At 38.0% G+C, this 17,278-nt stretch overlaps 1 protein-coding gene across 1 annotated transcript in view; it reads left to right on the forward strand.

The window, feature by feature from the left end:
* ZNF112 (zinc finger protein 112) overlaps positions 1 to 15,563 on the forward strand; it is a 41,173-nt gene extending 25,610 nt beyond the window's left edge. The window contains 3 exon segments of the mRNA XM_021681137.2: positions 921 to 1,016; positions 13,062 to 13,504; positions 13,506 to 15,563. Of these exon segments, the coding sequence (XP_021536812.2) occupies positions 921 to 1,016; positions 13,062 to 13,504; positions 13,506 to 15,563 (2,597 nt within the window).
* Positions 15,564 to 17,278: the final 1,715 nt, after the last annotated feature.

Genomic DNA, 17,278 nt, shown 5'->3' on the forward strand with positions numbered 1-17,278 from the left:
TATAAGAAGAAACCCAAGAAGGATTAATTAAAGATTCATGAAGTTAGTCTCGTATAATGGGTGGGAGTAAGAGTGTGGAAGTTATGTGTCACACTCCTTTGAATGTGCCTTTCTGTCTGGTTTGGACTTTTGAAAATCCATTATTTCAACACATACAAATTAAATAAGAAGAAAAAAGTAAGAGGGGTAACTGGGTGATGGGCATTAAGGAGGGCACTTGTTGTAATGAGCACTGAGTGTTATATGCAACTGATGAATCACTAAATTCTATCCCTGAAACTAATACTACACGATATGTTAACAAACTAGAATTTAAATAAAATCTTGAAAGAAAAAAGTAAGAATGCAAAGGGATGATAATCTGAAACTAAAAGAAAAATGAAATTAATTATATTTGAAACTAATACGATAATCACACTGAAGAGAGAAAAGAAAGAAAGAACTTACGGAAATAGCTAAGGAACACAGCACATAACTATATCCCCTTAGTGTTAGGTACAGTGGGAGGAGGATGGGAAAACAAACTGCAATCCTGAACAATTTCTAGTGGATTTGCTTATTGTAATGAGATGGAAGGAGCCATTCTGAAACTATTTTAGATGTATTACAGGTACCACAGCAATTGACTGGAGAAAGTATAGTCTTTTCAACAGAGGGTGATGAAACATTTAGACTTCTGTATGCATCTATACCCATGACTCGCATCTCACTAAGAAATTGATTCAAAGTGGATAATAGACCTAATGGAAAATGTAAAAGTATGAAACTTCTAGAAAGAAACACAGGAGGAAATCTTCTTGACCTTGAGTTAGGCAAACAGTTCTTAGACACCAAAAGCATGATTCAGAAAAGAAAAAAAAAAAAAGATCAATTGGACTTCATCAAAACTTAAAACTTCTGCTCTCCTTGCCTTTCTGCAGGGAATCAGCCCTTCAAGCCAGAGCTTATATTCCAGCTGGAGAGAGAAGAAAAGCTTCTGATGATGGAGACAGAAACCCAGAGAGATGGATATTTAGGTAAGAACCATCCTGTGGTAAGTAACACAGCAGCTAGGGAGCCTCTCCTCAGACGAGTCAGAACATGTCAGGCCCTATGGTGTCTGTCTCAACCACCTCTGGCTTTCCATATTTATCTGTAATTGTTTATTTCCACCCATTCATTCTGTTCTGCACTGCCCCATTGCTGCCCTTCAGACCCAACATAATTATGCTTCTGCTTTAGGTTCCTTGACTTGCTTTTCTCTTTGCCTTGAATGAATGAATTGGTTAATAGATGCATGGTCCTCACTGTCTTCAGTCCTCCGTGGGACAGCTGGTAGGCATCGAATAAATCCGCACAATCGAAATATACTCTAGAATGCTGTTTGTTTTCTGATGAAGGCCTGTACTAATTCTAATTGTGTAGGTGTCCTTGAGCATAGATAGGTAGCCATTATCCTTAAAAGATGAAGAATAGCCAGTCAACTAAAGTCAATATCAAAGTGATCAGTGCCAACATCATAACTGGTCCTTCGCATGGAAGTTGAAAAGCAATTTCAACTGAGACACTCTTACATTAACTTCCTTATTCAGATGCCTGGCTCTTTTTCTTCCCATTCTGCCCTCTCTTTTCATCCTCTTATCCTCTAACACCTGAAGAGTCTCTTGACCTAGCTAACAGTTTTCTTAAAATTCTTATTCAACTTCTTTAAGCTTAAAAAAAAACCAACAACACCAAAACCATCAGTTCACCTATTTCTCCCACACCCAACCCCCTCCTCTCAAAACCACCAATCTGTTCTCTGTATCTGTAAGCTTGGTATCTTGTTGTATTTTAATCTACATATGAGAGAGATCATACAGTGTTTGTCTTTCTCTGTGTGACTTGTTTCACTTAGCATAACGCCCTCAAGGTCCATCCATGTTGTTGCAAATGGCAAGATTACATTCTTGTGGCCGAGTAATATTGCTATATATAGATATAGTAATATGTATATCTAGGTATGTATATATCTATATATACCTATAGGTAGATAGGTATAGATGTATATATACCTATACCTGTGTGTGTGTGTGTGTGTGTGTATATATATATATATTTCTTTATCCATTCATCTATTGATTGACACTTAGGTGGTTGTGTCCATATCTTGGCTATTGTAAATAATGCTGCAGTGAACATGGGGGTGTGTATATCTTTTTGAATTAGCATTTTCATTTTCTTCAGATAAGTACCCAGAAGTGGCATTACTAGATCATATGGTCGTTCTCTTTTTAATTTTTTGAGAAACTTCCATACTGTTTTCTGTAGTGGTTGCACAAATTTCCATTCCCATCGACAGTGCATGAGGGTTCCCTTTACTCTGCATCCTGGCCAACACTTTTTCTCTTTAGTCTTTTTGATACTGGCCATTGTAACAGGTGTGAGGTGATATCTCATTATGGTTTTGATTTGCATTTCCCTGATTATAAGTGACGTTGAATATCTTTTCTTGGTCTGTTGGCCATCTGTATGTCTTCTTTGAAAAATATCTATTCAGATCTTCTGCCCATTTTCTATTTGGATCGTTTGGGGGTTTTTTTGCTATTGAGTTGTAGGAGTTATTCCTATTTTTGTATATTAGCCCTTTATCAGCTATATGATTTACAGTTATTTTCTTCCATTCAGTAGGTTGCCTTTTTATTTTGGTGATGGTTTACTTTGCTGTGCAGAAACGTTTTAGTTTGATGCAGTCCCACCTTTTATTTTTGCTTTTGTTGCTTTTCTTTTTGGTGTCAGATAAAAAAAAATCACCAAGACTGATGTCAAGGAGCTTACTGCCTGTCTTTTCTTCTAGGAGTTTTATGGTTTTAGTCTTACGTTCAAGTCTTTAATCCATTTTGAGTTAATTTTTGTGTATGGTGTAAGAAAGTGGTCCAGTTTCATTCTTTTGCATGTGGCTGTCCAGTTTTCCCAAGACCATTTGTTGAGGAGACTTCTTTTCCCCATTGTATATTCTTGCTCCTTTGTTGTAAATTAATTGACCATATAAACATGGGTTTATTTCTGGGCTCTATTCTGTTCCATTGATCTATGTGCCTTTTTTATGCCAATACCATACTATTTATTATTTATTTATTTAAATTCAATTAGCCAACATATAGTACATCATTAGTTTCAGATGTAGTGTTCAATAATTTATCAGTTGTGTATAACACCCAGTGCTCATCACTATTTTAATTATTGTTGTGTTGTAATATTATTTGAAATAAGGGAGTATGATGCCTCTAGCTTTGTTCTTTCTCAAGATTGCTTTGGCTATTTGGGTTCTTTTGTCATACAAATTTTAGGGTTGTTTGTTCTATTTCTGCAGAAAATGCCATTGGAATTTTGATAGGGATTGCATTGGATTTGTAGATTGCTTTGGGTAGTATGGACATTTTAACAATATTAATTCTTCCAATCCATGAGCATGAATATATTTCCATTTATTTGTGTCTTCTTCAATTTCTTTCATTAATTCTTGTTTTCATTAATTTTGTGCCTTGTAATTTTCCCAACATATAGGTCTTTCACTTCCTTGGTTAAATTTATTCGTAGATGTTTTATTCTTTGTGATGCAATTGTAAATGGGATTGTTTTCTTAATTTCTCTTTCTGATAGTTTGTTATTAGTTTAAAGAAATGCCCAGATTTTTATATATTGATATTTTATTCTGCAACTTTACTGAATTCATTTATTCTAACAGTTTGTGTGTGTGTGTGTGTGTGTGTGTGTGTATAGTCTTTAGGCTTCTATATATAATATGTCATCTACAAATAGTGACAGTTTTACTTCTTCCTTTCTAATTTGGATGCCTTTTATTTCTTTTTCTTGCCTAATTTCTCTAAATCTGTATAAAATGGGTGAGAGTGGACATCCTTGCCTTGTTCCTGAGTTTTGTTTCACCGTATCATATTATCTATGGGCTTTTCATATATGGCCTTTATTATGTTGAGGTACATTCCCTTTATACTCACTTTGTTGAGAATTTTTATAATGAATGGATGTTGAATTTTATCAGATGCTTGTTCTGCATCTATTAAGATGATCATATAATTTTTATCCTTTATTTTGTTAATGTGGTGTATCATACTGACTGATTTGAGGATGTCAAACCATCCTTGCCTTCCTGGAATAAATCCCACTTGATTATGGTGTATGATCCTTTTAATGTATTGTTGAATTCAGTTTGATAATATTTTGTTAAGGATTTTTGCATCTATGTTCATCAGGGATATTGGCCTGTAATTTTCTTATTTTTTCTTATTTATTTATTTTTTTACTTTAAATTCAGTTAGCCATCATTCATTTTTGGTGTAGTGTTTTCAATTATTCATTAGTTGCACATAAGACCCAGTGGCCTATAATTTTCTTTTTGAAGTAGAATATTCAAGTTAGACATTTACGTGAGTCCAAACATTTTAGTAATATTTTTGGAGTCCACAAGACTCTGACAACTGTGTAGCTAAGGGTGCTCCTGGGTAGGTAAGAGTCAGTAAAAATTTTCAAAGCAAACTATTTCATTTCTATAATGTTTTGCTGCCATCTTAGTTAAGATTCAAGGTCACACATGATACAATACATTCTTTAGATACAACACATTCTTTGTATTTTTAATATACTAATTTTTTATTTAATTTAATTAACTAGTTTTAATAAACTGATTTTTCTCTTGCATGATACCTTGGGGAAATCCAACCTAGTCAGAGATTATAACTTTTTTTTTTAAATCATGGCTATATAATATTATAATATGTGGCTATAACATGCATCATTTAACCATTTTTTAATTGATGGGCATTAGTTTATCCCCCCTTTTTTACTAATACAGAAAGTACAGCAATAAAACCCCAATCTAAATGTCCTTACGTACTAGTGATTTTATTTCTGTGGAATAAATTACCTGGTGATTCAGAGATTCAAAGAGAAAACCCGTCCCATACAAAGTTTAACTTTGGAATAATAACCCAAAGAGACATAATTATCCCCTATTGGCTTTCTTGCAGCCTATAGCAACTGATTTAATTGATTTGGGTAAAGAAACATTTTTAAAATTAGTATTCTTTTTTTTTTTTTTAAAGATTTTATTTATTTTTTAGAGAGAGAGCGAGAGAGAAACAGCATGAGAGGGGCGAGGGTCAGAGGGAGAAGCAGGCTCCCCACTGAGCCGGGAGCCCGATGTGGGACTCGATCCCAGGACCCTGGGATCATGACCTGAGCCAAAGGCAGACGCTTAACCATCTGAGCCACCCAGGCGCCCTAAAATTAGTATTCTCAAAACCACTCTCTTGGCAGGTCCCTCATAGAAGAAATCTCTCCATTTACAATAGGAAAGAGAAAGATGTCAATAAATAACAGTTTCTAAACTATTCATTTCCTTGCAAGATTTTCTAAGTTACAGACCATCCATCTTATCCAAATTGGCATACACACAGATTCCCTAGATTCCCTTTTTCTTATCAGGCAAGGAGGATTCAGGGTGAGAAAAACAAGACTTATAAAATGAGTATGTATTCAAAATGTATTCAAAGATGAGTATGTATTTCCTCATCTTTACTCCCTCCAGGTTAACCATTAAATAAATAATTGTTAAAGTAGAATCAGAGGGGGTGACGAACCATGAGAGACTATGGACTCCGGGAAACAAACTGAGGGTTTCAGAGGGGAGGGGGGTGGGGGGATGGGTTATCCTGGTGATGGGTATTAAAGAGGGCACGTTCTGCATGGAGCACTGGGTGTTATATGCAAACAATGAATCATGGAACCCTACATCAAAAACTAATGAAGTACTGTATGGTGACTAACATAACATAATCAAAAATAAAAATAAAAAACTTAAAAAAAAGGGGCACCTGGGTGGCTCAGTCGGTTAAGCGTCTGCCTTCGGCTCAGGTCATGATCCCAGGGTCCTGGGATTGAGCCCTGAACAGGGCTCCCTCCTCGGCAGGAAGTCTGCTTCTCCCTCTCCCACTCCCCCTGCTTGTGTTCCCTCTCTCACTGTCTCTCTCTCTGTCGAATAAATAAATAAATAAATAAATAAATAAATAAATAAATAAATAAATAAATAAAATTTAAACATAAAAATAAAATATCATGAGATTACTGTGGGCCAGATTTCTTTAGCATTATCTTTAAATAATCTCTCATAGATATTTTCTTGCACTCTGATCTCCTTCTCTGTCCCAACCTGATTGTCACTCCCCACAGTGAAAAAGAACAGCTGAGAAGTTGTTTTTCTTAGAGACAGTCCCTAAGAATTCCTCATCTTTAATTCTGCTTTCTTTAGTTTATTATTATCTGGCACCGAACAAAGAAACTTCCCATTCCTATCAGTGGGTCTCAGCTGTTCTCAGCTTTTTCCTTCAGTAATTTTAATTCCCTTATGGCTTACTAGGATATCAAACATCACTGTGTTAATAATTGCTGCAACCGTAATTTAAATTTATATGTTAACCTTAACTAAACCTCAAGTTTTTTTTTTAAAGATTTTATTTATTGAGAGAGAGAGCACACGAGCAGGGTGAGGGGCAGAGAAGAGAGGGAGAAGCAGACTCCCCCCTGAGCGCAGAGCCCAATGTGGGGATCGATCCTAGCACCCTGAGATCATGATCTGAGCCAAAGTCAGATGCTTAACTGACTGAGCCACCCAGATGCCCCTAAACCCTAAGTTTTAACACAATCTTTCATAAATATTTAGTGATGTCTTACAGGTGCCAAACAGATGTGTATTTGGAATTACAATTCCCTGCCAAAATTTACTTTTTAGTAGAAAACTTACCATGTTTGCCTTAACTAACTTCAGACATAAGGAAGATGTGGAGAAAATGACATGTTGCTAATAAAATATACAAATCTGTTTTTTAAATTACATATATGTTTAGTCTATTTTTTCTTATAACTTTTTTGATTGTTAGTAGTGGTTCTGATATCAGATCTCAAGCTGTGATAGGCCAGTCAATTTAATATAAAGGGTCGTCTTTGTTTTCTGCATTTTGCCCCTCTGCTCCCATTCTATATAACCTGTTCTTGTTTTCATACATTATATGTTTACCCCTGCAGACTGAATTAAAACTGTGATTCTAAAATTATAGTCTTGTGTCATGGAGTGGGGTTGTTGGAGCCATTTTTAACATGAATAATTAGGTAGAATTTTTCTCAAGCTCACTTGGGATATTCACCAAGTTAGACCACACTCTGGGCCATAAGACATACCTTACAAAATTTTAAAGAATAGAAATCATACAATGTCTGCTCTCAGACCACAATTGAATTTTACTAGAAATCAATAAACTAAATAACTGGAAAATCTTAAAATATATGGAGATTCAACAACACACATCTAAATAACACATGGATTAAAGTAGAATCTCGAGAGAAATTTAAAGATATTTTGAACTAAATGAAAATTAAAGCACAACTTATCAAAATTTGAGGGATGCAGAGAAAGCAGTGCTAGGAGGGAAATTTATTTTATTTTAATATTATTATGTTATGTTAGTCACCATACAATACATCATTAGTTTTTGATGTGGTGATCCATGATCCATTGTTTTCGTATAACACCCAGTGCTCCATGCAGTACGTGCTCTCCTTAATACCCATCATGGTACCCCTTAATACCGGGCTAACCAATCCCCCCCTCTCCCCTCCCCTCTAAAACCCTGTTTGTTTCTCAGAGTCCATAGTCTCTCATGGTTCATCTCTCCCTCCGATTTCCCCGCCTTCATTTTTCCCTTCCTTCGCTTAATGTCCTCCATGCTATTCCTTATGTTCCACAAATAAGTGAAACAATATGATAACTGACTTTCTCTGCTTGACTTATTTCACTTAGCATAATCTCCTCCAGTCCCATCCATGTTGATGTAAAAGTTGGGTATTCGTCCTTTCTGATGGCTGAGTAATATTCCATTGTATATATGGACCACATCTTATTTACCCATTCATCTGTTGAAGGGCATCTCGGCTCTTGCCACAGTTTGGCTATTGCGGACATTGCTGCTATGAACATTGGGGTGCATATGGCCCTTCTTTTCACTACATCTGTGTCTTTGGGGTAAATACCCAGGAGTGCAATTGCTGGGTCATAGGGTAGCTCTATTTTTAACTTTTTAAGGAACCTCCACACTGTTTTCCAAAGTGGCTGTACCAACTTGCATTTCCACCAACAGTGTAAGAGGGTTCCCCTTCTCCACAACCTCTCCAACATTTGTTGCTTCTTTCCCTGTCCATTTTTGCCATTCTGACTGGTGTAAGGTGGTATCTCAGTGTGGTTTTGATTTGAATTTCCCTGATGGCTAATGACCTACATGACAGGGAAGAGGCATGAAGCACTCATATTTAAGGGAGGCCCATAAGAATAGCATCAATTCAGACGATCAGAGCTGGAAGGAGCCTTTAAATAGAAATTGGATCTAAGGAGGGAAATTTAAAGCACTGAAGGGATATATTAGAAGAGAAGAAAGATCTAAAATCAACCATCTAAGCTCCTACCTTAGAAAACTAGAAAAAGAAGAGCAAATTAAATCCAAAGTCAGCAGAAGCAAAGAAATAATAAGAATTAGAGCAGAAATCAAATTGAAAACAGGAAACCAATAGAGAAAAAAAATGAAAACAAAAGCTGGTTCTTTGAAAAATTAAAATCGGTAAGCGTTTAGCCAGGCCAACTAAGAAGAAAACAGAGAGGATACAAATTACTAATATCAGACATGGAAGAGTGGACATCACCCAGGTCCTATGGTCATTAAAAGGGTAGTAAAGGAATACTGTGGACAAACTCTAAGCCTAGATGAAATGGACCAATTCCATGAAAAGCCTAATTTGCCAAAGTTTACACAAGAAGAAATTGACAATCTGTTAAGGAAATTGAATCCATAACTAATAACCTTCCAAAACAGAAAAATAGAGTCATTCAATTGTGAGGAAAAGCAGTGGAGACACAAAAAATCCTCCAAAGGTTAAATATACTCTCACAGAGCTAAGTCTCAGAAGTGGTGAGGAGAGTAACCAGCTGTGTAAGTATTTATCTGTATCCACTACTGCCCTCAAAGTGCCTTCTTTTCTCTTACTATCTAAAAGGTCAGTAACACTCCAGGAAACAAACTAAGGGTTGTAGAAAGGGAGGTGGGTGGGGGGATGGGGTAACTGGGTGATGGGCATTAAGGAGGGCATGTGATGTGATGAGTTCTGGGTGTTATACACAACTAATGAATCATTGAACACTACACTAAAAAAAAGGGGGGGGTCAGTAAGAATGTAGGGTCTTTCTCAGCCTGGGTCACCTGAATTGATATTCTTTTAATTAATTAATTGATTGATTTATTTATTTTAAACATTTTATTTATTTGACACAGACAGTGAGAGAGCACAAGCAGGGGGAGCAGCAAGCAGAGGGAGAGGGAGAAGCAGGCTTCCCGCTGAGCAGGGAGCCCGTTGCGGGGCTCGATCCCAGAACCCTGGGATCATGACCTGAGCCGAAGGCAGACACTTAACAACTGAGCCACCCAGGTGCCCCCTGAATTGATATTCTTGACTAGTCTCTATTAAAAGAGGAGAGAAAAAGAAAATATAAATTGAGGGTTTTTTTCCTCTTAATTCATTATTAGCTATTACTAACTAGCTAACTATTAAATTTAAAGGAATTCTTTGGTACTTACAACACCTATAACACTTTCGTTGTTAAATTCATTCATAGAGGATGCTGGAATGATTGACTTTCTCCAACTCTAAAGCAGGATCACTAAGAAGATGAAATAAATTCTCAGCTTTCCCTCTTGAAATGAAGTCTTTTAGTGCTCTTTTGCAGTGCATATTTTCTCCATCAAATAAGTTCATTTTTGAATTTGACTTAACACAGTTTCTCATCAGCACCCTGCCTTTGATACTAAGATAGAACTTAAATGTTGAGAGAAGGAAAGGAAATGACAAAGTGTTTTGGTATGCACCACTGGCTAAAGGAAGTTCAGGTTACTGTTAAGTATGTGATTTTTTCCATAGAGCCTGAAACTAAGTGAAATGACCTTTTTTCCCCCTTCCTGTATTGCTTTAACATTGTAAAGCCACTGGTCAAAAGGAAACTTTAATCTCTTAAATATTTGAGAGGGGTCATGTCATAAATGATGTACAAATTTCTAGTGAAACAGCTTTGTAAAAAACTGGTTTTTTTTTTTTTTTTAAAGATTTTATTTTTATTTATTTGACAGAGAGATAGAGAGAGAGAACAAGTACGCAGAGGCAGGCAGAGGGAGAGGGAGAAGCAGGCTCCCCGCCGAGCAGGGAGCCCGATGCGGGGCTCGATCCCAGGACTCTGGGATCATGACCCGAGCCGAAGGCAGCCGCTTAACCGACTGAGCCACCCAGGCGCCCCCAAAAAAACTGGGTTTTAACTAGCAAGCCGCCGTCATGTCCTCAAGCCACCATGTCAGCCCCAAAAGATAGAACATATTAAACTGTATCTTTATGGATGTATACTGAGTGTTTCTGATGATACCAAACAAAACTGTAAGCATTATGATGAACTCTAGCTGGATGCCACACTTCTCATGCATAAGCTATTTATTTTATCTGCCTCCTGTAGTATGTTCCTTCACTTCATCTTTAGGTGATAAAATATTAATGTAATAACTGGAAGCTTGGCTTTAAAAGCCATCACTAAGTGTGTGTGTTTTTTTATTTTTTTGGTTGGGGGAAAGGGCAAGGGGAGAGAGAGAGAATCTTTTTTTTTTTTTAATTTATTTATTTGAGACAGAGAGAGAGCACAAGCAGGGGAACAGGCAGAGGGAGAAGCAGGCTCCCCGCTGAGCAGTGAGCCCGATGTGGGACTCGATCCCAGGACCCTGGGATCATGACCTGAGCCGAAGGCAGCCGCTTAACCGACTGAGCCACCCAGGTGCCCCGAGAGAGAGAATCTTAAGCAGGCTCCATGCCCAGCACAGAGTCTGATGTGGGGCTTGATCTCACAGCCTGAGATCAATACCTGAGCTGAAATCAAGAGTTGGACACTTAATTGACTGAGCCATCCACGCACCTCACTAGCATTTTTTTTAAAGTACCGAGAGGAGTACGAATGGATGTGACATACAGTGTTACCTGCAGTCATTGCAGTGCCCCAGAACCTAATGCCACCCAGTCATCAGTGTGGCATTTTCTTTTTTCTTTTTTTTTTTTAAGTTGGGGATAATGGGGGATTACCTGTAAGATTTTATGCAAGAAAAAATACACTATTTTATTTTAAAAATTAAAGACTCAATCCACAAGAGATTCCTGTGACCTTTGCTTTTCTCATCAGCAGGTGATCCCCTAAGTGTAGCCCTGCCTTTTATACAGCTTTTCAACTTTGTGGCAAAATTGCCATCACCAGTTTCTTTCCCATGAACAACACATATACATGCCCTTTTAGTTCTGAGAGTGAGAATGACTCGCCCTGTGATCTATTCATTATGTGCTTATTGAGTAACTCCTATTTGCTGGAAACAAAGTGCTCATCCTTGTAGATAATACATTCCAGTGTGGACAGACAGACAAACACAAATAGAAAAGGAAGAATGATTATGTTTGAGGATAGTATTCATGTATGAAAAGAATCCTGTTTTACTGCTTTCTTTTCTGGATGCTGTAGAGAATTAATGTGCTGCCAAGTGTTAGAAAAGTACGTGTTGGGGCATCTGGGTGGCTCAGTCATGAGTCCTGGGTCCCGGGGTCGAGTCCCGCATCAGGCTTCCTGCTCAGTGGGGAGCCTCCTTCTCCCTCTGCCTGCTTCTCCCCCTGCGTGTGCTGCCCCCACCCTTTCTCTCTCTGTCAAATAAGTAAAATCTTTAAAGAAAAAAAAGAAAAGAAAAGTACATGTTATTACATCAACCCTGCTGAATCCAGTGTCTGCAGGGAGGATACTTCTTACCAGGATATGAAGATTTGCTGTCTGCTTATAAGCTGAGCGATAATATCTAAGTGACAGACCATTTCCACCCAAATGTGCCTGTCTTCAACTCTCCTGGTGCTTCTAATTCCCTAAACATTATTTTTCCAGTAAAATGACACAAGCGAAAGTCAGTGTTCATTGAGTTTTGGTTTTTGATGATTTGCCTTAAAAGACACCTAAAGGTGCCAGGGAACTTGGCTGTTCCTCTCTCCACCTCCTCCCTCCCTCCATTTTTTTTTTCTGTCTTTGGAGTTGAATTCTGTCACAATGTTTCACATTCTGATCTATACAATGGCCTTTGCTAATTGTGAAATATCTTTTTTTTTTTTGATGTTTTATTTATTTATTCATGAGAGTCAGAGAGAGAGAGAGAGAGAGAGGCAGAGGCAGAGGGAGAAGCAGGCTCCCCGCCTAGCAGGGAGCCCGATGCGGGACTCGATCCCAGGACCCCGGGATCATGACCTGAGCCGAAGGCAGACGCTTAACCATCTGAGCCACCCAGGCGCCCAATGAAATATCTTTTTTTTTTAAAGAAACTAATATCAGACTTTTTTTTAAAGAAACTGATATGGCATACAGTGACTTAGAAGAGTTTATTATTCTCATGAAGATAAATAGCTTATTAGAGAGAGACCATATAATGCCTCTGTGTTGACCCTTCTCTGAACTGCATTTAACACTATCTCCTAACACAAATTAAAATACTGCCATACCCACATGCCAGAGAAAAAAGCAAAAATTATTATCAGGACAAAAAGTATTTGTCTGCTTGAATCATATTCTTTCCAGTTTAAGAATACCCCCTTCTATTTTGTCCTTGGGATCTCCAGGCAACCCATGATAAACCCATGATAATACTTATATGGTTTTACTGGGCCTTTTGAACGGGGCCACCATGTTTGATATTTCCAGGTTGTGTTGCAAAGCCCTGATTTTGAGGCATACAGATAGCCTGAATTATGTGGATCCTCCTTATATTCCTGATATAACCAAAGAAGAGCCACTTTCTAAGTATTCTTAGAAGTAGTAACATGAATTTTCCTGTAGTTCATTGAAGTTTCATTTCATGACCTAAGTGCAAAATCTTGAAATCTCTGAACAAAAACATTCACTTGTGCACATGTCTAAATTCTCTTTATCATTATAGGAACCAAGAGTCAACACATTATGGAGAGTAATCAAGAAGTGGGATTAGGCTACATTTCTCCCAAAGAGCTTTCTTCCCGGCAGACCTGGCAACAAGGTGCAGGCGGGTTAACCAGGTGTCAAGATTCCATGAAAAATTTTCAAGGGAATATTTCTCAATTTCAAAAACAAGGTGATTTCCCCTGCCAGCTTTGGGCAGGAGTGCCAATTCATATTTCTGAAGATGAGAACTGTATATTGACTCATATAGAGGATGTTTCCAATTGCCTAAAAAGTCAAGAATTTCCATCTTGGAGAGCCCAGCATTCTTGGAGGAAAATGTATCTGACAGAGTCACATAATTATCAGTGTAGATGTCAGCAAATTTTGATGAAAAATAATTTCTGTAAGTGTGACAGCACCAGTTGGATATCACATCATAATGATAATGTGGGAATACACAGAACAGAAAAAAAACTACAGCTGCCATGACTGTGGAGGGAACATCATGAAGGTTTCATTGCTTAATCAAGACTTAATTCAAACAGGGCAAAAGCCCTACCCCTGTAATGAATACAGAAGAGCCTTCAGTGATGACTCCAGATCAGAAGTTTATCAGCAGTTACACTTAGAAGGGAAGACCCATTCCTACAGTCCATGTAGAAAGGGCTGTAGTTATAGTTCAGCTCTTCATATTCATCAAAGTGTTCATAGAGGAGATGGTTGTGTTTTTGAGAGTTCACATCTGCAGTCCCATCAGAGAGAATGTAAAGAGGAGAAGCCACGTAGATGTGGATATGGTGAGAACTTCAGTAAGTGCTCCTCTCTTAACACTTGTGAACTTACTCACACAGGGGAGACGTCCTATAGATGCAATATTTATGAGAAAGACTTCAGTCACAGCTTAGACCTTAATAGTATTTTTAGGGTTTGTACTGTGGAGAAACCCTATGAATATGAGGAGAATGGGAATGTCTTTAATCAGAGTTCTTGTCTTCAAGTCCACCAGAAAATCCACACTGAAGAGAAACTATATACAGATGTGGAATATGAGAAGGGTTTTATTTGTAGCTCAAGTCTTAACATCCAGCATAGAGTTCACATGGAAGAGATTCCTTATAATTCTGAGGAATGTGGTAATGACTTCAGTCTGGCCTCACATTTTCAGGACCTTCAGATAGTCCACACTAGGGAACAACCATATAAACATTATGCATGTGGTAACAGCTTCAGCCAAAATTCGTATCTTCAAGGTCATCAGAAAATTCATATTGGAGAGAAAGCTTACAAGGACTGTGGGAATGGCTTCAACTGGAGTTCAAAACTTAAAGATCGTCAGAGAGTCCACACTGGAGAGAAGCCATACAAATGCAATGCATGTGGTAAAGGCTTCAGTCATATGTCAGTACTTAATGTTCATCAGAGAGTCCACACAGGAGAGAAACCTTATAAATGTGAGGAGTGTGACAAGGGATTCAGTCGGAGTTCATACCTTCAAGCCCACCAGAGAGTCCACACTGGAGAAAAACCATACAAATGTGAAGAGTGTGGGAAGGGCTTCAGTCGCAATTCATACCTTCAAGGACATCAGAGAGTTCACACTGGAGAGAAACCATACAAATGTGAGGAGTGTGGGAAGGGCTTCAGTCGGAGTTCACACCTTCAAGGCCATCAAAGGGTCCACACTGGCGAAAAACCATTCAAATGTGAGGAGTGTGGGAAGGGCTTCAGTTGGAGCTTTAATCTCCAAATTCATCAGAGAGTTCACACAGGAGAGAAACCCTATAAATGTGGAGAATGTGGTAAGGGCTTCAGTAAGGCCTCAACTCTTCTGGCCCATCAGAGAGTCCACACAGGAGAAAAGCCATACCAATGTGATGAGTGTGGTAAGAGCTTCAGTCAGAGATCATACCTTCAAAGCCATCAGAGTGTCCACACTGGAGAGAGACCATATATATGTGAGGTATGTGGGAAGGGCTTCAGTCAGAGAGCATATCTTCAAGGTCATCAGAGAGTCCACACTAGAGTGAAACCATACAAATGTGAGATGTGTGGGAAAGGCTTTAGTCAGAGTTCACGCCTTGAAGCACATCGGAGGGTCCACACTGGAGGGAAACCATACAAATGTGAGGTATGCACAAAGGGCTTCAGTGAGAGTTCACGCCTTCAAGCACATCAGAGGGTCCACACAGAAGGGAGGCCCTATAAATGTGAACAGTGTGGTAAGGGTTTCAGTGGATTTTCAAGTCTTCAAGCTCATCACAGAGTCCACACTGGGGAAAAACCATACAAATGTGAGGTGTGTGGAAAGGGTTTCAGTCAGAGATCAAACCTTCAGGCTCATCAGAGAGTCCACACAGGAGAGAAACCATACAAATGTGATGCATGTGGTAAGGGTTTCCGTTGGAGCTCAGGTCTACTTATTCATCAGAGAGTCCATAGTGGTGATAAATTCTATAAAAGTGAAGAGTATGGTAAGGATTATCCTTCATCAGAGAATCCATACAGAAATGAAGTTCTATAAAACAGTTCTATTTGTTTTGAAGTCCTCAATTAGGAACTGAAATTTTCCATTCACTAGAGTTATTATAGTAGAAAAAATTTCTTTAATGAAAATGTAATGTTTCTACACAACCTCAACATTCACAATAGTCAGACCACACAGCAGAGACATCTAACAAGAGAGTTTCCATAAGGGATTTTGTCACCACTTTAACAGGCATTGCACATGACTTTAACTATCATTGTACTAGGGCTTATAAAAGATAAGAGTAACGAAAGTACAATATGAGTGTGCCTAAATCCATGACCAGTCTAATGTAAGCTTAGTGAGGGAAGGGGCTTCATTCATTGCTGAGTTTACCAAACCATGACATTGCATAACTCAGTGTAGGTGCTCAGTACTTTTTGCCTAATGGCTAAAAATGTATAAAAGTATCATATTTAAAAAATTTATTAAGCTCATTTCCCCCCCCCCAAAAAAAACATTTAAAAATGTATTTGGAGGAGGAATCCTGCAAGTAACCTTAATACAAGCACTTCAAATGGGAAAATATTCCTTGAAATGTAGGATGTCAAGCAATATTGCAGTCTGAAATTACATGAATTTGGCTGTAACCCTGTGGGGATTGGTTCCCATTTGCTTCCCATTTGTCCTGTCTTAAAGAGGATGAGCTGAATTCTTACCATGTGATCTCTTTCTATACAGTATACCATCAGTTTAAGTTTAGCGCTGTGTGTGTGTGTGTGTGTGTGTACACATATGTGCACTTTAAATGACAGTACAAACTGATAAACAATGTTTTTGGTTACACTGCATTTTACATAATTGACTTTTTATTCCTACCCTGTGTGTTAAGGCAGAGTTTTACTGTAATATTTGCAAAGTGTCAGAAATGGTTACTAATGAAAAAATACTTTCTTAATAAATGTCAAAATTACAATACTTTGGTTCTTTAGTCTCCATATTGACGTCAAAGTTCTTTGGATCTGACTAATTTCTAAAAGTTAAAGCCTTTGTCCAATTCAAACCTCATTAGGCAGAATCTGTGATGCTTTTGGAGGGCTTTAATTTTATCAAGTTCTCCATCCCTATCCTTCTCCCACTCACACAAATAAGGGAAAAATCTTAAATTTTTCTAAACATCTTATCAAATGTATTGGTTATTAAGATAGGCTTGTCTTTTACTTGCTAGTCTCTATCTTCCAAAAACAATGCATCCTGTTGGTGGGATTGAAAAATACACAAGTTTGTTAGAGAAGAGTCCTACTATGTATGTACATGTATATATAGTGTATGTATACTATATATAGTATGTATAGTACTTCCAGGTGAGTATGCACATTTTACATACATACATATGTATGGAAATACTATCTATATCTATATCTATGTGGGGCTCGATCCCAGGACCCTGGGATCATGACCTGAGCTGAAGGCAGACGCTTAATGACTGAGCCACCCAGGCGCCCCCATTTAGGGTACTTTTAGTTGTAAGTAACAAGAAATGTAACTTAGAGTTGCTTAAACCAAACATATTTCTCAGTTCATATAAATGAAAAGATACAGGTAGGGTAAGACTTGGGTCTGAGTTAGCCAAGGAGACTTTGTATTGCTTTTCTTGAATTCTTTCACTTCTGTCGTTTTGTGTGAACTCTTCTCTTTAGATTGGTCACAAGATGGTGGTATCACCTCTTTTGCTCACAGCTGAGGGAAGAGAGTTTCTGTCTCATTTTTAC

Source organism: Neomonachus schauinslandi, chromosome 16 (assembly GCF_002201575.2).
Source record: "Neomonachus schauinslandi chromosome 16, ASM220157v2, whole genome shotgun sequence".
NCBI classification, from domain to species: Eukaryota; Metazoa; Chordata; class Mammalia; order Carnivora; family Phocidae; genus Neomonachus; species Neomonachus schauinslandi.